The sequence below is a fragment of the Cynoglossus semilaevis genome, chromosome 3, assembly GCF_000523025.1.
Source record: "Cynoglossus semilaevis isolate Cse_v1.0 chromosome 3, Cse_v1.0, whole genome shotgun sequence".
NCBI lineage: Eukaryota > Metazoa > Chordata > Actinopteri > Pleuronectiformes > Cynoglossidae > Cynoglossus > Cynoglossus semilaevis.
In genome coordinates, this window is record NC_024309.1 from 10,619,851 (window position 1) to 10,643,371 (window position 23,521).

The window sequence follows — 23,521 nt, forward strand, 5'->3', positions numbered from 1 at the left end:
AAGTTCAACAGGTCCCTGGAGCTCATCTGACCGTCGGTTTGAGCATAGTTTCCATAAATCACGTCAATTTCCTCCCGCTCTGTTAGTATTTCGTAGAAATGTTTGATCTCCGGTCCTTCCAGGGTTCCTGAATTTGATTTGTCGCATTTCTGCACAACACAGGACAAAATTAAGCAACTGATCAACCAAAGTTCTTGGATTTAACTTACTGATTTATAGGAAGGGCTTTTTTTGACTCGCCTTAAAGATCTCTTCGGCGTAGTTGTCGTCAACCTCCACGTTGATGTGTCGCAGGAAGTGCTTGAGCTCCTTCAGGTTCATCTTGTTGTCTGCGTTCTTGTCTGCTTTCCTCATGCAGTTAATAATCCAGCTGAGGTTTACATTTAAGGATCATGTTCACAAATATTCTCACCAAGTATGAAAGTCACAAACCCCTCAAAAACCTGTGGGACTTCAGTACAAGGATACTGCTCGTTCTTCTGCTGCCGGCTGAGGCTCAGCATGTTGCTTATGATCTTGGTCAGACTCGCGACCCACTGTTTGGCCTCCTCTCCACTGGAGGCCATCAGGTCCAGGTTTTTCTTGCGGCCCTTGAAGATGATGGAGAAGCAGCGTTCTTCATCGGTGGGTTGTGTGTGTTTGTTGAGCCCCTCAGACTGTCGGCCCATACGCACCGACTCGATGTCATCAATGGAGACTGTTTGGGAAGAAGGTCGGAATTCATTTAGTTTTATGGTAAGGTTACTGAGATGGGATATTTGTGTCGAGCATAAATAGCATTTATTTATCTTTGATGACTTGGTGAAGTGTTTTGCGCTGATATCCTTATCCACTTTTAGAGATTTGTCCATGTTCCATATTTTTAAAACGTTCACATATTATCATTACCTTCCTGGAAAAAAAGGTAGGTAATGATAATATGTGAAAGAGTTAAAATGTTATTGCAATTTCGGCTTTTTAAAATCATTTATGGCTAACCTTTGTTTTACTTTGATTCATTTTTTATCTTTTTGACTTTTAAATCTATTTAAACTCTTTACACTTTAACAGTTGGCCTTTAACATTATTTAGGCAAATATTTTTACTTTTGTACTGTAGTACTTCACCAGTACTAAGTGCTATATTTTTGAATTGCATATTTTTCCTAGCTTTTAGTTCTCTATTGTAAATGAATATATATAAATATACATAGATATACATTTAATATAACATTTAATGTTCAGCTGAGAAAGTTGTAGCCAACGCTAATCTATTCTGTCCTCCTACAAAATGTCTGATTTTCTGGCATGTAATACAGCAAACAATCCGCCTCGTGGGATTTTCAAAGACCATGTCAGATGTCCACAGGCATTTGTCTCCAGTGCCTGTTGTTTTCTGACTCTAAACCACAGCAGTTGTATCAGGAGGGCTGTGTCCAAACACGTTACATAACACCGCTCTGATCTGAATCTTGTTTACCAAAATCTGAGCTGTATATCTGTCTACTCAACACTAGGATTCTTTGGCAACACAGACACATTCCACAGAGATTCCACCGCTGCACTCTTCAATACTTTAATGCAACTTGGGCCTTGCTGTAATCTCTTTCTGTCATGCATCAGCACTCACAGGTAAACATGAATTTAAACATTGCTGACATGATATTTTACAGTGTGATTTGGCTATTCTCTGCAAACTTGTACTTATCTTTTAGCTGAGATCATAGCTTACTTTAAGTTACCTTTGAATTCAGATAACTTTGGCTAAGATCCTTTTATGGTACAACAACTTTTTTGTATATTTTTGTTTATATATTTTTTATATTTTTTTAAGCCTGTTTTTAAGCCATTTTATTTAGACTCATCTTTCGATTATTTTAGCTAACTAGCCTTTAGGTGTTGTTTTACTTGGTAGTGACCGTTTATGTCGTCTTTATGGTCAAACACATGCACTGCTCTGACCTGTAATAGTCAAACCTTTACATTTACATGGCAAATAAACAGGAGTTGTGTTTGCTACGGACGGCCTGCTGCATTTTTCCTCTCTGGTTGGTCCAAACCTCACTACGTATTTAAGAAGGACATTAAGATATTTCACAGATTTTTTTCTCTAAGCTCCCTTGATTATTTCTGTGCACTCAGCTGACTCCAGGTAGAATTCCTGGAAACCTCTCAGCAGGACGGTATCGTTCTGTCTGATCTGCGGATGAAAATTATCCGCAGCACAGCGGCTCACTGTGGAGGAGTTTGGAGTCGTGGATTTGGACCCATTTCAGAGAATCCCTTCTGGTGAGGCCAGCCGCCGATGTCCAAGACATGTTGACTGTGTCACGCAGACATTGCTTGAATACCAGATGAACTTTTACACAAAGAGACTGTTGTGCTGCTGTCCCTAAACGTCTTCTCTCAAAAATAATGGGAGAGAAAATTCCTTTGTGAAAAAGAGAGAGTGTGTTTCTCTCTGTAGTTACTCGGTCAGCCATGTCGGGGTATGTGCGTACAAAAACATGACCTTCAGGTTAATATAAGCTTAGCTTCAGCGTTGGAACTCGGAGCAAACAAAGGTCGAGGAAAGGCATGCAAAACAATAATCATCTACTCAGCCTATCTACTGGGCCGTTTTAAATGAAGTACTCTCCAAGTATTGTTTAGTCAAATACTGATCTGATAAACCTGTTGATACGCATGACTTTCTCTGAACGACTTGACGCTCTGTGGGACTGTGCAGTCAGATTTATATCTTCCATCTTTAACAGGACAATGTAACTCTCAGGGTTTCTCTGTGTTGTCTAAGGAAAAATCTGCTGTTAAAGTGGATACAGTCACAATGGCTTAATAATCTTAAACGCCCTTGAAATATCTGGATTTGCTGGATTTGGGTTTGGTAAACGCCCTTGAAATATCTGGATTTGCCCGCGAAATCATTATAGTGAGAGGAGGGGGGTTTGATGCCCAGTAGCAAACACAACTTATACCAATAATAAGAATTGAAAACGTTGTACTGTATTGTATGAATAATGACATGTAACGAACAGTTGCCAGTCATCTGCGATGACTTTACAGAACAACACTATCAGGGAGAAGCCTCTATTCTTAGCTTCCTGGTGCAGATAATGTATAACAAACAGACATGGAAAATGTGACAAAAACAGGAAACGTAACAGAATGTTGAAGCATCACTCAGAGCAGCAGAGGAGGAGTAATGTCAGCTGTCATGCTGTGCTCTAATAAAACGGAACGAAACAAAACACAGAGCATCAGTTAAGGCTACGACAACGAATCTAAGGAGCGGCAGATGAGCCTCGTACGCCGGCCCACGTTAATGCCCTTTAGAGCTGAGTGTAAAGACTGACCTGGAAATGAACAACAGGGGGAGCAATAAAACCAGTAGCTTTAACTGTTTCTGTAAACAAGGAAATGCCCATGAGCCTAAAAATCACATCTATCCATTAAGACAGCTGTGGTGTTTGGTCAGCAGAGGGGAGCAGCCCCCGTCTGACCCCTGTGTTTTCACTACATGTGTGGGAACATGTATGACACACTGTGCTGTGTGCACATTCACACTCTGATCCTGCTGTGGACACGATAAGAACCTAATCTGTGTGTGTGTGTGTGTCTTTCACACACACGGACAAACATACAGTCAGTATTCCCACAACTGTTGTCCAGAGTGTCTTTGGCGACACAACATTGTCTTTCATTGTGACTTCTCTCCATTCCATCCACTGTCACATACTGTTTTCATCAAGTGTGGGTGTGTTTAACAGAGAGCCAACAACTATGTTGTTTTTCACATCTGCTGTTTGGAAAACAGAAAACATCTGTTTGTTCACTGCACTTTTCTTCATTCCTATCCATCTCTGAAATCCGACATCTCTTTAAATTGTCCTGTAATGTTCTTTGCCTTTATCGCGTGTTTCTGCACTTACTTTTTGCTCTCCCTAAATCGGTCTCGCCTATATCTCTCTTCTTCCTGCCTTTTATTTTCCTCAGCCAACAGCTCCTCAAGTGCTCTGTTCAATTTTTTAACACGATCGGAACTCTCGTCCTTTATCTCCCTAACCTGCTGCACAACACTTGCAGCTCTATCTCTTTGTTTAATAGATTCAAGTCTTTCTTCCTCATTATCCAGCTGCTCATACAAACCACAATTACCATTTCCCTTCTTCATCTTCTCCATTTGTCTGTTGTGGAAAATAACATTTTTTGTTCCGCACAAAGCAGTTGTAGTTCCTGGGTGTGCCTGACCTACTTAAAAATAAAAGAAAGTGCAGAGTACGACTTCCCCTGTGAGAGAGCTATACAGAGCTTGCAGAGTACGACTTCCCCTGTGAGAGATCTACCCTCGGTTATAGTTCAAATACAGAGAGAGACGTTGATTGGCTTATTCAGCCACTGTTTGACCCGTGTGCAGTCGAGGCCACTCACAGGTCTGATTCTTCTTGAACATTTTATGGGACTCGTGCCACAAAGTCTTGCAGTCCTCTTGCAGCCTGTAGAAGCGGTCCTTTTTCCAGGAACTGGAGCGAACTTTGACCAGTACCCCACCGACCAGGAGGAACTGGAGGTCCGGGTCTCCCTCCAGACCTTTAAGAGCAGGAGAGAGATACACAAAAAACCCATTAAGAATAAACAAAATGGACCAAATGTCCTGAACTATGCCGTTTCACATCAATCAAGACTTTTGATTAACACCAGAATTTTCTACGTAGTTCTCAACTTGTGGTTCCTAATCAAGTCCTTTAAATACTTTGGGGTCATTCAGGTAAATTACATCATACGTCTCAGTCACAGCATCAGAATTGCGGTTGAGATAAAAAGCTGATTACATCTCCCACACTGTAGAAGGGGGAGTGAGACATCTGCCCCATGACTGACTCACACTTTAACAAACTGTTCAATACGACAGAGGAGGTTCAAGGAAAACAGCTGTTTACTGCGTATGGGGTTTTTCTCCAGGTACAATCTTGGGGCAGTGCCGTATGTTGGAGCACATGGGTGAGACAGGTTCTACATTAAATGAAGAGTAAGAGAGAGAATAAAAAGTTATCTGTCATCTGTGGTTACGATTAAGACACTCCTCCCAGTGGATGGACTTTGTGACTGTGGGTGGAATCAAAAAGATTTCAGACATTTTATCACAGTGTCGTCTTCCCAGTGGCTTGCGTTTTTTTTTTTTTTTTTGTCATATCACACTGCCCCATTTTGGTAGAAGTGGCCACAGATGTGTTGTTTCTTAGAGAGTGTGAGTCATTACTGTACTGGTCAGTTTTCCAGAGAAATGTATGACATGTTTTACTTCCTTTACAGAGATATCACTCCCAGATGGGAGGTTCAGAGAAAAGCACGAGTGGTGAGCTGACTGCAGGGACAAGCTGAGGCATGAAGTAGATAGGAATTGGGTTAGAATGACGGAGTGATCTTCTAAAGGTGTGAGTCCTACAGAACAGAGGAGAGTAAAGCAGCATTCAATTAAATGTTTATGCTAATTTAATATATGCTGTAAAAATGTTAGAATTAAGGGTAAATAATCATGATCAATAATCATTCTATTAATGTTAGAATTAAGGGTAAATAATCATTATCAATAATCATTCTATAAATGTCAAGTAAACACATACAACTTTAGTAAATGTTTAAAAGTTTTTTTTGACCAAATAACTGTATATCATACTTCTGTATAGGTCAGCCTTGCAGTAGATATACATAAAAATGAAAGGCTAAAATAGTCTGAACGTAGGTTTTGATGTGAAATGAATATAAAATTGAATTCCCTCTCATTACATATCCCAGAACTCTCAGCATAATTTAGTTTAAATGAATTCGTGACAGCTACTTTGGTTTGTGTGTCTTCAATCAGGAAAACTCGCAGCTACTGTGTGTAAAATGAAACCCAAAAGTGAGAAAGGGAAGTCGGGGAGAGTCCTCCTCTCGCCCACATTTTTTTTAAATCGCCCATTTCCTAAATTTTGACTTATTTAAAGACAACTGGTCTTAATCAGCCTCAGAGGCTCTGAGTTGGTTTGACGCCAGATAGAAAAAAAAATTACAGCACCCCAGGCAACGAGGAAGCCTCTCTGAAAACAAACCCGCTGCTTCGTCATTATATATAAATCTAGGCTCACTTTAAAGTTACTTAATGATCCGACTGAGCCCAGAATCCGTGCGCTGGATCACGAGTTTGGTGAATACTAACAGACACGTAGGCGTCCGTGCTGCGTAAAAACATGCCACATCAGGCACGTCTGCTCCGCTCTCCGGGATTTATTTATTTTTTTGCGTGCGCACTCACCGAGGAGTTTTCCATTCTCCTGCGCGACCCTCCCCACCTGCTCCTGGAAAGCCCGCTCCTCAGACTCCGTCCTTGTTGGACGCTCTTGTAAACAGGACATTACGTGTGAACTACCTTCCTAAACCCTTAGTCGGAGTTTTAAAGTGAGCTCCGTGTGGTGCAGACGTAGCCAGGCTGCAGTTAACCCCTCTTAGGGCGGGTCCAGTCGTCTGTATAATTCTGTTTTAGCTGTTCTGTTCCCAAGAACCCTGTCCAGAAGTGCACATCCTCCACTACTTTTATCATGGCAGCATACGCTGATAACACAGCCCTAAAGTTATTCTGTTGCACTTTTAATGGCTGTGGATTGGAGCTCTTCTGATTGGCTCAGCACCCCACCCCTGGTAGCGTTATAGCTCTTTTAGAACAGTTGTTCTCATACGGGGCTATGCATAACCACAGGCCATAAAGGTGGTTGTCTCAGGTGTCATCTGCTGAAGGGGGGAGGGGTGATGTTAAGAAACATTAAAAGAAAAATATTTAATTATGAAAATAACAAATCTTTTTTTTATGCATGCTAGAAATTATTTAAAATAATTCTGGGAGATGGAGTTTGATCAAAATCTGTCAAAAGTAGTGGTCTGTGATTTTTAGCTGTAATGAGGTAATACCCAATGGCAAAAGAACCTCATAGGTGGCAGCATTTCAACTCATCAAATTCAGAGCTGCTGCAGAGAACAGGACTCTGTTGCGTTTATAACGTCACCCGCAGACTGGGTAAGGCATGGACATGATCATTGTTGACATAATCATAAGACATAAAAGAAAAACACAGTACTGCATAGTTGACCTTTAAAGGTCTAACTGCTCTCTGTGTAATACCTTAGTAGCTACAACAAAAGCATTTGTGTGAACGTTAGTGTTCAAACAACCGCCCGTGACTGTGATTTCATCAGACATTTCAGCCTTTCAGAAACATTTTATTTCAGATAACACAAGGTAAATATCGGGTACTTCCATAATAAACTAAATAAAAACGAAAAAAGGAATCAAAACAGACCAGAAATAGGCTACGTGTTACCCAAACACACAAATGCTTACCAAAGAATAGAAACAGAATAGAAATAAATCAGAAGATTGCACCAAACACGATAACAAGGAAACACAAAAACAAAATTTTCCAAAAAAAAATTCCAGAAGATTGCACCAAACACGATAACAAGAAAAAACAAAAACAAAATTTTCCAAAAATCCTTCTAAAAATATATATTTACAGAAGCAAAACTTGATTTAAAAATGTCCTTAATCTAATAGTGAGAAAAGGTGATCTTTCCAGAAAGAAAATAGAACCACATGGTGGTGTTTAAGCTGTATCCACTGTCACTAGTTAGTTTCAGTTAGTAACTAGTTAGTACGTATACAAAACTAAATATATGCTAAACTTTAAAGATTTCAATTTTAAATAAAATTTCTTGCGCTACTTCCTTATTATATATACTATTATTTAATACTACAGTAATACCACTTGCAGTATCCTCTTAAAAACAACTTACTGTATTGTCCCCAAGGCCAAAAAACAGAGGAATAGCACCACCTTATGATAAGAAATATATATTAACTCAGACGTGATTTTTAAAATTCCAGTGAAACTAGATTCAGAAAATCCAATCCAAAAATAATATATTTTTTAATTTTGACAGCTTTAAATCTTTGATTATAATCTGCGACACCCACATATGTAGAGTTTTTATCCTGCGGCTTGACATGTGATACTTTCCTGGCAACAGATGGAATACATCAGCAAACAAAGCCGTCACCTTTATGTGGGTGATGACAAACGTGTCTCAGAAGGGGAGAAAAGGCAGCACAGGAACATGAAGGTGTGAGTTACTCTCGCCTGGTACAGGAATCACAACAGTGAAGTGTGTCACAGTTATTTATAAATGGGCATAAACCCATATTAGTTCAAGTTTACACTCCAGCCAGTGCCATTTTAGAAAATGAATGAGAAAACGCCACAGTGTTTGACTCAATATTTCATATTAAATCTGTAAATCCCAACTCACCATGTTTCCCAGCAGTGCCATTTGCCTCCATTGTGAATTTAACCCAAAGTAACCACCAAGCACAGGGACACCGTCCTCTCCTTCCTTCAGTAGACCCTCTCTTATGGGACTGGAGTTATCACCACCAACATGAAGTGCGTCTGTGTGTCCAGATCAGGGAAAATTCCAGCCTGCGTCCTCCTCCCTCTCTGAACGGACCCACACAGTGTGCAGTAAACCAGTCCGTCAGAGGCTTTTTCACCCTGGAGTCCACACCCACTTCAACACCGGTCTGACAAGTACAACAATGTGTTTTCTCCTGACTGTCATTACGCAGCCTCCTTTCAATGAAAACTAAAAATTCTTCATGGAATTCTGTCAATTGAAACTTAAGACAAAACACCTAAAGAGGAACACAACACCCATGGTTTCTTTCAGCGTCATTTTGCCCTCGTCTTTGGCCAGCTCACCTTCACCTGAGAGAATTCCGTCGTAGAGAGTGTTTTGATTTATTTAGGGTGTTGCCCCACTCAGGTAGTGCACAGACCTGCCATTTACAGCTTGATGAGTGTTCCTGCCTTCAGTTCTTTGAACACCACTCACATACTTATGGCTGTGTGTGATTACATTGCTGTTCTATTCAAGGATGTGGAACCTGATGATGCAGTGGAAAAGACAGACATGACACACAGCCATTGTTTTTATTTTTCTAAGTCATAGAAAAGACTCGATCAAACAAACCACGGCAGATCACAGTGTGTGTGAGTTGGTGTCTCTGTCACACCTTCTGTCAACACAAAGTCGTACTATCAGGTGTGTGATTGTGACCTACAAACACAGTGGTAAAGTGGGTAAGAGATACTGTTCTTATCTGGTTATATGGATCATACTGTGCTTCAGTTGTTGGTTATTGAGTTTTTTTCCTTGCAAGAAAAAAACAAACAAATTATTATTTCTCTGTCATAATGTTTGCCAGCTTGTTTAGATGTCCTGCAGCGTCTTTTATTTTTCTCATTTCACACCTCTCCTGAAGGGCACATGCACTCCAGAGGCACGCATCACACCTTGAATAACAAGTTTGGTTGAAAGTGTAGAGCATTGTCTCTTAGGACAGATACAACTCTGTCCTGCCCCTGGAGTATTGTGTAAATTTGTTAATTGGTGTTGTACTACCAGATTTATAAAGTAAAAAATAATGGTCAGAAAAGGGTCAACTTTTCTGTCCTGCATGAAAAAAAAAATAGCTTCACTCCCTGTACAAACATTTTCCACTCATGCTTATCATCTACTCACATCCCGCTTTATTTGTATTATCTAATTTACAAGTTAATGATTGCTCATCAATCACAAGTAGAAATAACGATAGGCAGGAGACAGAAAATAAAGAGTTAAACTTTTGAACAGTGTTGTTATTTTTAGTCTTGTGTCTCACATCGGAGGTTCTGTGTCTGTGCTTCAGTCAAGCTGTTTTGTTGTTACAACTTCTGAAATGATGCAAAATTTAGAATCATATTAGTCCAGTATGGAGCAAGAATAAGTGCTCCAGTTTGTGGAAAAGAGAAACTTTCAGAAAATTCAGATCGATCCAAGACACCCACCACATTCCACATGAGTGCTGTACTTTACCCAGGCTGTAAAAGGAACATGCTCCACCATCATGACCAGAATATGAGTGAGAGATGCAGACCACACTGCAGAAACCATGTGACCTATGTAGGCTTATTAGAAGAAAATGGAGCCATAAAGCAGACAGGTAAGAGTTTTGTAGGTGCATTCAATATGTGATACTCCATAGGCTGTAATATTCTCAATTTCTGTATTAGACTCCGAATATTGGCATTAAGCCAACCCTAGTTAGAATGTCATGTCTGCGTGTTGAGACAGATCACTCTTTGTGTGTCTCTGTTATCACTGTCTGCCAGCTTGTTACGTCCAGTAAAAGCTTGTGCTGTGTTAATCCTATCGTAGAAGGGAAAAAAAAAAAAAACTTCTGACGCACGAGGAGCTACAAAGTCAACTGAACAATCGCCTCTTTGAGAAGCCTAAATAAATTCTACATGAGCTGAGGAGCAGAGTCAGAGATTTTGTTCTGGGTCAATTTTTAACATTTTTTAAGCTGTCAATCAAACTATGTTCTATTTTAATTGTAATGTTTTAATTTGTTCAGGTTACAGAACAACCCCATGTTAGTTTCTGTTGTTTTAACAAATATGTTAACACTAAATTGTGCCTGTTTGTTTATGAGTTTTGGTAACAAGGATAAACACATTGGGTTGCAAGAATTCCCTTAAAAGGAAACTTTTTTTCAGCTGCCGCCTTCATGGGTTTGGCTGACGTCCATTCCTCTTCTCTCTATCTCTCCTGCCAGCATATGTACTTTTTTTTTAATCAGTTCTTGAAATCATTCTGCCACTCTGCATGGACAACACAATTTTACCGAAAATATGTTCTGCATGACTGTTTTGTAATCCCTTGACCCTCCTGACTTACTCATACGGCACGTTATAATAATGACATACTTTCTCATAGTACTGAGATACTCTCTTTAACATAGAGAAGTACTTTTTAACAATAAAATACTATCTAGTCTACTGAAATAGCATCTAATCTAAAATAATGAGATGGAATTTCTCAATAAGACCTCATTTCTGTCTCTATCATTACTCACTATTATACGACAGTATTTCATCCTTTTTTTAATCCATATTTTATTGCAGTGTATTTTTATAACTACATTTTTAAGGGATATAGTCCCCCCCCCCCCTCCCTCCCCTTCGCCAGCTGCAGCTCGGCAACCGCATGTAAACAACATGGCGGACGAAGAGCAAACAGGTGAGTTGGGACGTTTGGTCCTTCGAACGTATATTGTACGTATTTTTGTAAGTCGCTTATGTGTCCGTTTATTGCTATTACTGTGGCGAGAGGGTGTTTGTTCACAAAATATAAAGACAAAACTCTGTGTAACATCGGTGGCGGTTAAAGGAATGAAAACGGAGGCCAAATTGTCGATGCTAACAACCGTAAAAAAATCAGCGACAAATTCCTTTTATCTTTTCCTTATCTTAACATTTATTTATTTATTTAATAAACGGTTATTTATTGTATATATTTGACGTTTTTAAACCCCCACGTTACTCACCATCGCCTTTCATAAAAAGTTGCCGTAAGTGCTCATTTACACACAATAAGATGAAAAAAATAAATAAAATACATAATGTAAAGGGGTAAGACCAGTATTTTGACACATTTAGTGATACAAAAATACCATATTTACTTTTAAATAAAGTCGACAACTAATATCCCCCAGGGAGTATACACTTTTTCAGTTTTAAGAAATCAGTAAAATATTGATTACATAAATATCAAGAAACTCAATTTAAAACACCGTATGTTAAATATTCAAATATTTCTCTGGGTGCTAATATTTTTTACGCATGTATTTTGATATGTTTTTCTTTTTTTTGTAATGATACTACTTAAACAACAGAAATATACACATTAGACAAACTGTTTTCAATACAATGAATTCTTTAAAAGGACATACAAATGAAACTGTTATTTGTTTTAGGAGGTTGAAATCCTAGCATTCATTGGCTCACATGGCAACCCCAATATCAGCCCTGATGGAGAAGCAGGAGCTGAGGGCAAGGTGGATGTTTGAGCCGTCAGTGAACAGCCACAGACCTGCCTCAGCCAAATCACAGGTATGAAATTTACACAATAAACATTCACTTCTCAGTAAATGTTGTGCAAACATCAGCCGTGTTAACTGTCTCATGTTGTCATTTTGATGTTGAACCTCAGGACATTTCATATATCTTCGCGAACACTTTCAAAAAGATTTACACCCAAGATGTCATTGGTAAAGACACTTTGGCCAACCTCGTCAAGACCAAGAGTGGACGAAGCAGCTTCCATGCCAAATATGTGGAAGAACTCCAACGGGTAAAAGAAAAACAATAATATTGCAATAACCTTAGTGAATATTTGTTGTAAAGAATACATCAAAATTGGATTGGTTACTTACAAGCTGGACAGCTTTAAGTGTTTTTAAGTCGCACAAATGATTAACAATTCTTTGCTTTCTTAATTATGACATATTTCTTTTTTTAAACTGATATTTTTGTACTTAAATAAGCAGCTATAAAATATTAAACACAGATTTTTTTTACATTGCTTTACATTTACAAACCACTATCATCAGATATTGTGACTTTGTGTTATTTTTAATAATCAACATTATTTATAAAAAAATATCCCACAGGTTCATTCTGAGTATGACAGTCAAATCCAGGAGGCGGACATGCTGGAGAATCATATTATCCAAGCTAGAGCACAAGCTGCAGTCAAAGAAAGTCAGGCCTGTGAGAGAAGCAGAGGAGACATATGTGATGACAAGGGCTTACTAACAGGTGTTCACTACGGTGTTGATATTTTTAATAGTGCTTACTTTACATTATATTATAATTTACATTATAATGTCATTTTCTGTGGCCCTGATGCTGTTTTATTTCAGTCCAGTCAGCCTTTTCTTGGTGTGTTGACAATGATCTCCTAAAGATGAACAACCTGATTTGCCCCCGTGACTACATCCCTTCACTGAAAACACCGTGTCCAGCACCATCACCAGGTTCCTGATCTTCTCTTTGGACCTAAATCAAGTCATTATCACTTGTTGTACTTGTTGTTGTTGTTGTTTTTTTTTTCAATTAAATGAATGTTCTTCACAGTTAAATTGGATCCTGCCAAACCCACTCTCTGCTACTCCATGCATGTGTCCAAGGAGCCTCGGGATGATGGTTACTTACTGGTACACAGTCCGGACAGAGATGATGTTGATTTGAATGAGGTAGACAATGCCATGATGGTCAGTTCCAGTTCAGTGACTCTAAAGAAAAGGGCTCTCCACAAGGAGGTGAGTATCATATACTGTATATGAAATGATAACCAAAGATCCACAAAGATCATTAGTTAATCATTTGCTCTAATTATTAACATTCTCCAGTCATTCATTTTGAATCAAACCACTGATAATCTTAACATCTGCATTTTAGAAACAAGATGAGGTCAAACCCAAACCCTCGTGGAAAGGGCAGCCAAGTGTAAAGGACAAGATGGAGGCTTGGGAGAAACTGAAAAAAATGAAAGATCGACAAAACATTCTCTGTAATCCTCACTTTCTTCCTCCAATTGCGCAGCCTGGGGGCAAGTCGCTCATACAGCCCATGACCAGAGTGGCAACGACAGAGCGTGAGGGCAGAGACATGGATGGACAAAGGTGCTGTATGGAAAGTGGTGAACCCATATTATTCAGGTCATTGTGTGGGAGGTGTATGTATTAAATGACAGGGTATGACCTCAGTGGGTCACATGTATGGTAGAGCTGAACAAATACAGTGTATAAAGAACACACAGTCATCTCACAGTACATGCAAACACAGCTGTCCACTCCATAGTGTGCTTGTGGTGACACAATTTAATCATGTGACCTGTGATTTATCTGCTTGGTGTGCTATACAAATACAGGACCTTGGATAAAAAAGCTAAAACTAAAAGATTAAGGTTATTTCTGAATATTGCAAAGAGAGAATTCTACACAAGATAGTACAAATTAGCCAACAGATAGTCAAAGTGAGCTTAGTAATACCTTAGGATTAGCTGATATGATCAAACAGAGCTTACCTAGTTGATCTTTTTAAAGAAGTTTAAATCAAAGTTATTTCCTGAGAACTGACTTTCACCTAGAACGGTGTTTGCTTTGTGGTTTTATTGTATGTTTTATGTAGCCTGTTAAGCAGGTCATGTCTCACCACTTCCTTCCACAGAACAGAAACAATGCTCAAGTCACTCTCTTCTCTTCTGCTCCTCTCTTCTACCAGCTCCACTGAAGACGGTGTTCCAGTCTTCATAGCAAATCCTCCTGTGGTGGTTTTTGCAGAGTACACCGTGGGTCAGGTCTATGAAGTATGTGTCAGATTTATAGCAGCAACACTATTCCTGGGGGTCGATGCACAGTGACATACTCTGTCTCATTCTCTCCTGCCTCAGACAACATTAGAGTTAAAAAATATGACATCTGCAAGTCGTCATGTCCGGGTCATTCCCCCAACCACACCGCACTTCTCCATTGGCCTAGGTAAAAGTTTTAACATTTTATATACAGTCTTTTTTATCCCATTTTCAAAAGCAGCTTCAATCAGATGCTTGGTCACCGTTAGCTATCTCTGAACTAAACTGTGACTTTTGTACAAATAAAATGTATAGCTTCCACTAGGCTTGAGCTTACGTTCAGGAAAATTTTGGTGAAGACTTTTTTTAGTTTATTTGTCAAATTATTTTGGACACCTTGGAATTAAAAATAAACACGGTTCATATATTTCAATCCTGCATTGCTGCTGTAGCCATAATAAACAGGTGTACTATACAAAGAGTTGTGTTCATATTCATGATTTTCCAGGAAGATTCCCAGGAGAGGGCGGCGTTGTTGCCCCTGGAATGAGCTGCAAATATGCCATTCGCTTTGCTCCAGACTCACTCGCAGATTACAGTGACTTCATAGTGGTGGAGACTCAATCTGAACACCAGCTTGTAGTGCCTGTCTTAGGTAGACGGCCTCCTCCAATACTGACATGTGAGTCCCATAAATATGAACCTTTCATTTTTAACCTTTCAATCCACTTCATTATTCCAAGCACTTGTAATATGTTCCGCTAAAAATTTCCTGTGCAGTACCAAGAGTTCTGGACTGTGGTTACTGCCTGATTGGAGGAGTCAAGTTTGTCGAGTTTCTGTGCCAAAATGTTGGACTCAGTGCTGGGACGTTCACCATAATGCCAAAAAACCAGTGGCCAACCACAAACCTCAGGGTAATGTTTTTGTATTTTATTGTAAAAGTTGGAACTGATTATTTTCCTGTTATAACTATTTTTTTTCTGTTTTTTTTAGTCTGTGACTAAAACATATTCTTCTGAGGAGCCTCCTTTTGCAATCAGCCCGTCTCTTTTTGCACTGCAGCCAGGAGAAGCCACTGTAGTAGAGGTGAGTCGTGAGTTTGGGAGGCAAATATCAATAAGGAAATAACTGCCTTCAAGTAATTCATACTCTGAAATCATATTGTTTTTCTCCATGTCTTTCTACAGGTTGTTTTCTTTCCCACCGCAGCGGAAAGAATCTCCAAGGATTTTACCATCATCTGTGACAACTGCCAAGTTAAAGACATTTCCATTGAAGGTGGGTTTAGGGCTAATTAAAATGGTATTTTTGGTCAAAGATTTTAAACGGTCATTTTTATACTGTACTTGTTTTGCAGGTGAGGGACAGCTGATTGCTCTGGAGCTGGTGTCTGTTTCTGGGGAAAATGAGCTTCCTGTTATTGGGGAGGTGCACGACCTGACAGCGCAGCACTGTGTCCGCTTCAGCTCCTGTAACCCTCACTCTGTACAGCAGAAAAAAATCACCATCAGAAACAATGTGTAAGCTTCGACAGTCTCAGACAGTTGCTGCCATAAACACATTGTCTTGCATATTTCAAAAGCAGTTCTAGACATTTTTAGTTCTTTTCACCCACAAGTGTGGCCACATGTTTATTTTCTTATCTCTAATCCTGACTCTTTTTTTTTCGCTTCTCTTACGGGTCAAAGTCACGTAGAGCTGCCTTTCCACTGGGAGATCATGAAACCCAACCTCCACCTTCGGCTTCCAGAAGAAACACCTGTGCCTTCTAACATCCAGTTCCACCCAGCCGTGGATGATGCCTTCAGTGTCAGCCCTGTATCAGGTCTTCTGGCCCCACATCAGGACATGGAGCTCTTGTTTACCTTCAGACCTAAAGAGGTAGACAAGGATTTTATCATTTTATTTTTCATAATTTATTCATAATTAATTTAAATGATTTCTGATCTTCTCAGTTGAGGGATTACCACAGCGTCTGTCATTTAGTCTTGAAGGATGTTCCCCAGCTGCCACAGCAGGACAGTGGAACCAGGTGACGTTCTCTTCTAAAGAGAAACAAAATCACAAACATTAAAGGCTAATAATTGTATACAATAATTGTATACAATTGTATACATTGTATTGCTATTTTAAATTGATCCGAGTCGTGACCTCTGTGCCTGTGTCTGTGTCTGTGAAAAACCCCAGTGTTCCACAGCCTGCTCACACTGGCTCCAAGCTCAGCGACTTTATTGCGATGCAGATCGAGGTCATGGGTTCAACAGAACCATACCAGGTCCACCTGGAGCCCTACGCCCTTGTTATACCAGGAGACATTTTCATTTGCACCACCACCCGCAGGCAGTTTAAGGTAATTTCAGTCCTTTGTTCTAAAGTGTGATTTCTTCTTTAATAGTTTACATTGTTTAATAACTGAGTTTTTACTTTACTGTGTGGATCAGATGTGGAACAAGAGCAAGAACTTCGTCCGTTTTCAGTGGGAAAGGATAGACTGTAGCAGTCACATCATAGAAGTACAGCCCCCTACAGGCAGAATAGGTGCATCACATAAACTCAGACATGTGTGCCTTGACATATAAAACGAGTCTTGTACACAGTTTTTGTCATCATTGTCCATCATCTAAAAATGTATCTTATTAATCTTTTTTGCTTCTTTTTTATCAGGAGAAAATGAATGTTTTAATTTTGATCTAATTGTGACTGGAGGGAAACCTGGGAAGGTGGTGACCAGTCTGGTTTGCCATATTCAGCACCACAGCGAACCCGTCAGCTTGTTCTTTGAAGTTTCATTTAAGGTTAGATTAAAACTAACGCTGGCTCTAAACTGGCCCCGACTCTTCTGTGCCCTCTGAGGCTCATTGTTTGATTTTGACAGGGTCCAACTGTGACCATCAATGCCCCCAGTGTGGACTTTGGGCTCATCCAGGTCGGAGACAAGGTCCACAAGACACTGCTCCTCAGCAATACAAGTCACCTGGACACATCCTGGACAATTATGGGTGTTAAAGGGAGAGAAGACGCCTCAGAGGTAAAGATGTAGATATTTAAGCACCTCTGTTAAAGTAAAAAGATCTGAGACACTTGGGAAGTGTTGGAAAGTTCGAAACACTTTTCTGAAGTGATCATGTTTTTTCATGTCTTTGGGTGTCTCATCTGTCTTTTTTTAGGTGTCAGTGAAGCCGTATGAAGGTGTGCTTCCTCCCTTTGCCTCCTGCAGTGTGGACGTGACATTCAGCTCACACTACTGCCAGCATTTTGAAACTAATTTGGAACTGAATGTGAAGAATGGGACAGGATGGTAAAGATCCACAGAGAAATGTTGTCTGTTCTTTACTTAATTCTTTACCTATTTAATTCATGTTTGGAATCCTCTCTGTGTGTTCCTCACAGTCACCTGTCGGTCCGAGCAGACGTGCAGTCTCCTCAGGTCTGTCTGCTCAGCTGTGAGCTGATCTTCTCTGAACTCTACGTTGAAATTCCTACCAAGGGAACTGTCAAACTTTTCAACCAGACCCTGCTGCCCTCACACTTCAAATGGATGGTATACTGCAGTCCCTTATTAGCTTTTACAAAACAACAAAAGTCAACCTTGGTGCCACATTTCTTCCAACTTTTTCTCCACCAGGCTCAGCTTCAGGGTAAACAGGCGTCACTGTGCACGACCAGCTTTGACCCCCCGTCTGGTACTCTGGGACCAAATGCGTGCATTGAGGTCACAGTTAACTTCACAGCTCACACAGATGTAAGAAACACCACAGGTTCTGATCGTACCAGAGAAAATGACAGAAAGAAATGATTTTCTTATTTTCTTCAATCTACTCTGATGTGATAGACTCACTTATAACGTTTTAACTGTCACTGTATCCAGATGAAGCTGACTGAAGTCGCTGCCCTCTGTGAGGTCCAGGGCATGAACTCTCCTCTTGTTCTTCGCATCTTGGTTCCAGATCCCAGGACACTAAGTGTGTCTTATTTGTTACCAGATGTCAGGTAGTTACATCAGATCTATCACAGAAGTTTTTAAGAGCCTCACAAACTCGAAATCTAGATGCCCAATCAATTCAGCACACTTCAAACTAATAGAGCTGTCAGTGATCTTGACAAGTTTCAATGCACACCCTCAACTAATGGAAGGTATTCTTTAACCATGCTCTAAACAGGAGTTTAGCTCAGTCTATTGATGACGGATGCTCAACCGTGACATTAAAAGCACTTTCATGTGCTAAGTAGGAAACAACAAGAAAAGAAAAGTCAAAAAGTGTGTGAAAACACTAATATAGAATGTCATATGACACTAAATCTAACTTGACTTTTTTTTTTTTAGCTCAGCTCAAGACACAGGACGCCCTTCAACACTGCAGCTAGACTTTGGGCAAGATGTGATTTTGAAGAAACCTGTTATGAAGCAGATAATGATAACCAATCAAACGGCAATTCCAGCCCCATTCACCATAGAGGCAGAATATTTCACATGTCCTGCTTCAACACCACAGAAACACAAAGAACTACTGGAAAACAGGTAAGATGAAAATGTAAAAAATATAACTCATCTGGTGTTGTTTTGTCCTTGGAACTCAGACTGCATTTATTTATACTGCAGATTTGCATATGTGAAAAAGCCACGTCACTCCATACAAGCGAAGAAAGTGGACGATAAGGCTCATGAAGGTGTGCTTTGACTTTAATGAGTCATGTCATTCATTTTTTTTGGAGCTGACAAAACACATTTACCACCGAGTGTCTGTCTCTTTGTCCACCGTCAGACTTTGTTAACACACTCCTGGCTCATGGAAAAGGTGCAGCTTTCTATGTCCTGCCCAACTCTGGGACACTGGCAGCGTTCGAGACCAAGACTGTAGAAGTGACAGCCTACACTGACATGTGGGGCGAATACAGGGACCATCTTATTTGTAAAGTATGGACCAGTCTACGGAGTTCACACCTTCATTATGTTGTGGGCTGTGGGAGGATGCTTCAGTCTGACTTCTCTCCTGCAGGTGGGGGATCTGGAGCCACAGCTCATTTCCATTCAAATGACAGTGAAGGGATGTCCACTCTACTTCCAGATGACCGGCCCACGAACCGATGACCAGAACCAGGGGCCGATCATACAGTCCGTGTTACAGTCAGCATAGTTTTATTTTTAAATTTTAAGTCCATATGATGTATATGAATGTGGTGTATTTTGTGTTGTACATTATTAGGTTTGGCAGGCATGTATCTGGAGCAGACACAGTCTCCCGTTCACTCCGCATCAACAATCCCACGTTGACTGGTAAATATTATTAGCTGGGCAAATGATTTGATGGAAATTTCATTTGAACAGTTTAAATCCTTGAGGGTTCTGAGGGAGAACAGAGAACGTTGTACTCCATGTCTTTGTTTGCTGACAGATATCCGTGTGGACTGGGAGATTTATAACATCGATCCATTGAGCACTAAAGTGCTGGATGTTTTGGTGACGTATGGGGAAGCCTTTCCACTCAAAGATGCCGATGGGAACGAGGTGATGGCTGAAGCCTTGAGCTTCTCTGACGGTGACGTTCAGACGCCTTGGCAAAGGAATTCAGATTATGAGAGAACAAGCTTCTCTCGCCAAACTCAGAGTGTGAGCACATTCAACACTGAAGCAAAAGCATAGATGTTATCTTCTATTTATTCTTTACTCTTGTTGACTATGTGGAGTGTTTTTGTTGTATTTCAGGACAGTGATGAGGAAGGATCCAACGCCATAGAAGAAAGTGACACAACGGAAGAAAGTTTTGATACTTTTCCTGATGAAGAAAATCTCATCTCTGTTCACATCCGACCTCATGTGGGCAACCGTTCAGATTATCCTTTCTGCATCACTCCTCAGCAATTAGTAAGTAGATGAGACAAGAGCTGTTTTTTATTTACCTTCAGACATTGTAAATTTTTTTTTGTGGTGTATTTTAAGGTAATTCCAGCCCAAGGCAGCAGCATGATCCATGTTTCTTTTACTCCTCTGACTCTCTGTGGGAATGTTTGTGAGTCCAAATGTGAGGGTTTAGCCCTGGGCTTCATGAGTCTGGATTCCAAGGTAACAAAACAAAGCTATAATCTGTTTACATTAAAAATAACACAAAACAGAAAAAGTTAAACTATTAGGAAAAAAGTCAGAATTTTGATTGCAAATTCTTTAAAATACTTACTTTGTGTTTTTAAGCATGAATTACAATACTGTGCTCTAATCCAGCTACAGCAGAAGTTAGAAAACTCTAATGCAGATTAAATGTCTTGATTGTTATTGTGCCTCTACAGTCTGCTGCCTGTCTCCCTGGTAAAGTTAGACGAGCTCAGGGTTTAGATCTGGAGCCCCTCAGGTTGGATCTAATCGCCGCCGTAAAGCCTGCAGGGTGAGACATTTTAGCCACGCTTTTATTTATGTTCTCCAAACCTTCTGCTGTTCTCCACTCAATCTGTGTTTCTTAAATAAACCCAAACAACTGAGTTCACCTGGGTGCTGTGATGAACTTCCTTTTCTTTCTCAGACTGTTGGTGCAGATGGATGAAGACGACGGTGTGCTCGACTTTTATGCCTCTGCTGGTGATTTACTGAGAGCAGAATCAGAGAAGGAGGTCAGCTGCGTGGAATCAAAAGCACTTCATTAATTCAACTTAGATGTGTTTAAATTTCACTTCTCCCCAAGTGTTTTCAGGAGTTTTCTGCAGTCAGGCTCAGTGGGTTTGTTTTGTCCAGCAGGTTTGTGTTCAGGACTTTGACGTCACACGGACTCTGCAGCTTCTAAACAGTTCGGAGATGATCGTGCATTTCAAGCTGAAGACTCAGCCTCCGTTCATGGTGATCAAGCCAAATCCCAGAGTCAGGAGCAGCACTTCGAGCAACTCCAGATCTGCTGAGAGCGAGTTTCTGGTGCTGCAGCAACAAAAAAGTGTGCAGGTACAACAAAGTCAAACAAAGTCAAACACAGAGAAAGAAGCATAAAGGTTCTCTGCTGTATGGTTACACTGCACAGGAGATTTGGGGTTACTGGTTGTGAACACCAAGCACTTTGGTCTTGTTACCAATGTAGTTTGAAAAATGTCATTAGAAATAACAATAGAAGGAGACAAAATACTCTTGAGAAATAGTAAATAAATATTGTATCTCTCTGTGTTTTTTATTTAAGAATATAATATGTCTACACACTCTCTCTACATGTCAGGTGAAATTGGCTTTCCGCTGTTCTCTGTCGCTTCTGGACCACATGGCCCAGGTAGACAAGGGCGTCTTACCCGGTGTGAGGCTGATCCAGCATGTGAGCGGAGAGAGGAGTTTGAGGTTTGAGCAAAACCTCCTGATACAGTACATCAACAACAGCCTGCAGGTCAGACGCAGTAGAAACTAAAGTGACAAAATGAAATCCCCAAACTAAATATTCAGCTCTCACAGAGTTTTTCTCCTCTCTCCACTGATCAGACTGTTCCTCTCCGAGCCAACCTGACTATTCCTACTCTTCGTCTGTCCAAGGAGCATATCGACTTTGGGTTCTGTTATGTAGGGCGCACGCGGACAATCGAAGTAAATCTCTACTGCTGTGGAGCTCACACATACTGGAAATCTGTCGTTGGTGAGAACAACCTTAAAAGTTGGCCCAAACGATAACAAAAAAACCCTCAAAAATTGCCAAAGGTTAAGCACAGAAAAAACACCAACTGAATGTATGTTTGTGTTTATATTTGTGTGTAGAGTCATATGGACGTGACCCCGATGTCTTCACTGTGACCCCACCCTCTGGGCTTCTCCGGCCGAAGGAACCGAATGTGAACACTTGCAGCCTTTGTTTAGAAATCAACTTCACTCCCAGGTAAGAGAAAACATACAGACCAGTTTATGGAGGATTATTGCAGTAATATCAGTATAAACTACTCCTTCTGTATCTGTTGCAGAGAGGACAGAGAGTTCAGAGCCACGGTCCTGATCCAGTCTCCTCTGTTGAAGAATCCTCTCAGTATGCAGGTCCATGGTGCGGGTTGTTTTGATGAAGCCTACATAGCCACCTAGAAGTTCCTGCTGCACGGTCTTCACCTGCTGTGCTCGACACTGTCAGTATCTACACCTCAGTAATTCTTTCTAATACAATAGTTATTATGTGTTTGAATGATGGGACTGTATATCAGGAATGGTCAGAACTGTCCGGCTAAACCAAAGGTGTTAACGACTGTATTTGTTTTAATGAGACACATGTCTCAAACAAGTAGACAAGTCTGGTGCCATCCAATAAATAAAAATACTGGCTTTTATTTTGGTCTTAGAGCAAAGAGTTGTTTAAGTCATTCATTATATTTTTTACGAGTTTATATAATAAAGGCAGAATAATTCATTTTCTGGGTTAAACTAATAACTACCTGATTAATGACAAAAATAAACTGTTTACTCCTTTATTTTGAGTTTGAATGAAAGACTGCCAGATATGTTTTATCTCAATTTATGGCTTTGTGGATATTATGGGCACCAGTTTTTTCTTTTGTTTGTTTTTTTTATTCTGGTGAGGGGGATAAGAGGGGGTAGAGGGGGACGGGGAGGTCAATAACAAAAGATTCTCCTCTGGGATTCTCCTGCAGGAGCTCAGCCCATATCGAACCGAACAGAAAATCCATTGTACGTTGTTTAAAGTTAATTGATCTCTCAGTATTTTTAGATTTTCCTGTGGAGTTCACCTGACTGACAAATGGCCACATTGATTTTCAACAAGTCGAAACACAGTTCAGCGTAAAGAGCAGATAGATTTTTCTAAAAGCCCCTCTGGGCTCTGAAATTTGAAAAACCTGTGAGACGTGTAGACCTGGATCTTCAGGACACAGGACTGACTCCCTACACTACACTGAGACCTGCTTTCATTTTACTGTTCACATACCTGTTGCACAAATAATTGCAAGATATGTAGAAAACAAACAAAGCAGAAAAAACAGTAAGTCTCGGGTTTTCTATACAATAATCATAATTACTTTTTAGTAAATGTATCATAATTGATTCCAAAATCTGCAAAACAGTGGAACGATAGTATATAATAAAAGATCTAATCCTAACTCCAAATGAACTCTAAAACCTTAAAATACCTCCTCACTCAGTGAGGACCTGAACAGGTATCACACGCCTGGATTCTTGTCTATAGGTGTTTTTTGTCTACAGTTCAGCTCAACAACCTGCAGGTCCACAGAGAGATGCAAATTTCCTATTGATATTCATTGCACTCAATAAGTCTTTCTGTAGACAGAGCAAGGTCACATCTGATCACAGACAAACAGCCAAC

The 23,521-nt window shown here is 40.1% G+C and overlaps 2 protein-coding genes across 6 annotated transcripts in view; one reads left to right on the top strand and one right to left on the bottom strand.

Annotated features, from left to right (window-relative positions):
- plcd1a (phospholipase C, delta 1a) overlaps positions 1 to 8,613 on the bottom strand; it is a 13,490-nt gene extending 4,877 nt beyond the window's left edge. Inside the window, exons 1-5 of one of the 2 annotated variants that reach the window (XM_025054754.1) lie at positions 8,316 to 8,613; positions 4,407 to 4,565; positions 469 to 697; positions 241 to 370; positions 1 to 149 (exon numbers count right to left, since the gene is read on the bottom strand). In XM_025054754.1, the coding sequence (XP_024910522.1) occupies positions 1 to 149; positions 241 to 370; positions 469 to 697; positions 4,407 to 4,565; positions 8,316 to 8,346 (698 nt within the window). In that variant the 5' untranslated portion in view covers positions 8,347 to 8,613. Of the gene's footprint in view, positions 150 to 240; positions 371 to 468; positions 698 to 4,406; positions 4,566 to 6,270; positions 6,572 to 8,315 lie in introns of those variants that run through there. The other variant, XM_008307931.3, reaches the window with a different exon arrangement.
- A 2,447-nt stretch (positions 8,614 to 11,060) lies between these two features.
- dlec1 (DLEC1 cilia and flagella associated protein) lies at positions 11,061 to 22,652 on the top strand. Of its 4 annotated transcripts, none has more exons than XM_017031799.2 (39): positions 11,061 to 11,126; positions 11,863 to 11,998; positions 12,099 to 12,239; positions 12,559 to 12,706; positions 12,811 to 12,924; positions 13,025 to 13,209; positions 13,349 to 13,572; positions 14,174 to 14,258; positions 14,343 to 14,430; positions 14,752 to 14,925; positions 15,024 to 15,160; positions 15,240 to 15,332; positions 15,434 to 15,524; positions 15,604 to 15,766; positions 15,935 to 16,127; positions 16,202 to 16,278; positions 16,434 to 16,596; positions 16,688 to 16,784; positions 16,911 to 17,041; positions 17,122 to 17,274; positions 17,414 to 17,544; positions 17,637 to 17,787; positions 17,872 to 17,988; positions 18,115 to 18,236; positions 18,571 to 18,765; positions 18,847 to 18,914; positions 19,010 to 19,161; positions 19,244 to 19,359; positions 19,451 to 19,521; positions 19,640 to 19,854; positions 19,951 to 20,109; positions 20,185 to 20,307; positions 20,529 to 20,623; positions 20,759 to 20,846; positions 20,968 to 21,168; positions 21,434 to 21,595; positions 21,688 to 21,838; positions 21,958 to 22,075; positions 22,158 to 22,652. In XM_017031799.2, the coding sequence occupies exons 2-39, from the start codon at positions 11,894 to 11,896 to the stop codon at positions 22,270 to 22,272; spliced, it is 5,112 nt and encodes a 1,703-aa protein (XP_016887288.1). In that variant the 5' UTR covers positions 11,061 to 11,126; positions 11,863 to 11,893; the 3' UTR covers positions 22,273 to 22,652. The 4 variants fall into 4 exon arrangements, with proteins under 4 accessions (XP_016887288.1, XP_008306151.1, XP_024910521.1 ...); XM_008307929.2 differs by having other exon boundaries at positions 20,971 to 21,168; XM_025054753.1 differs by lacking the exon at positions 11,061 to 11,126 and adding an exon at positions 11,143 to 11,161.
- The last annotated feature ends 869 nt before the right edge of the window (positions 22,653 to 23,521 follow it).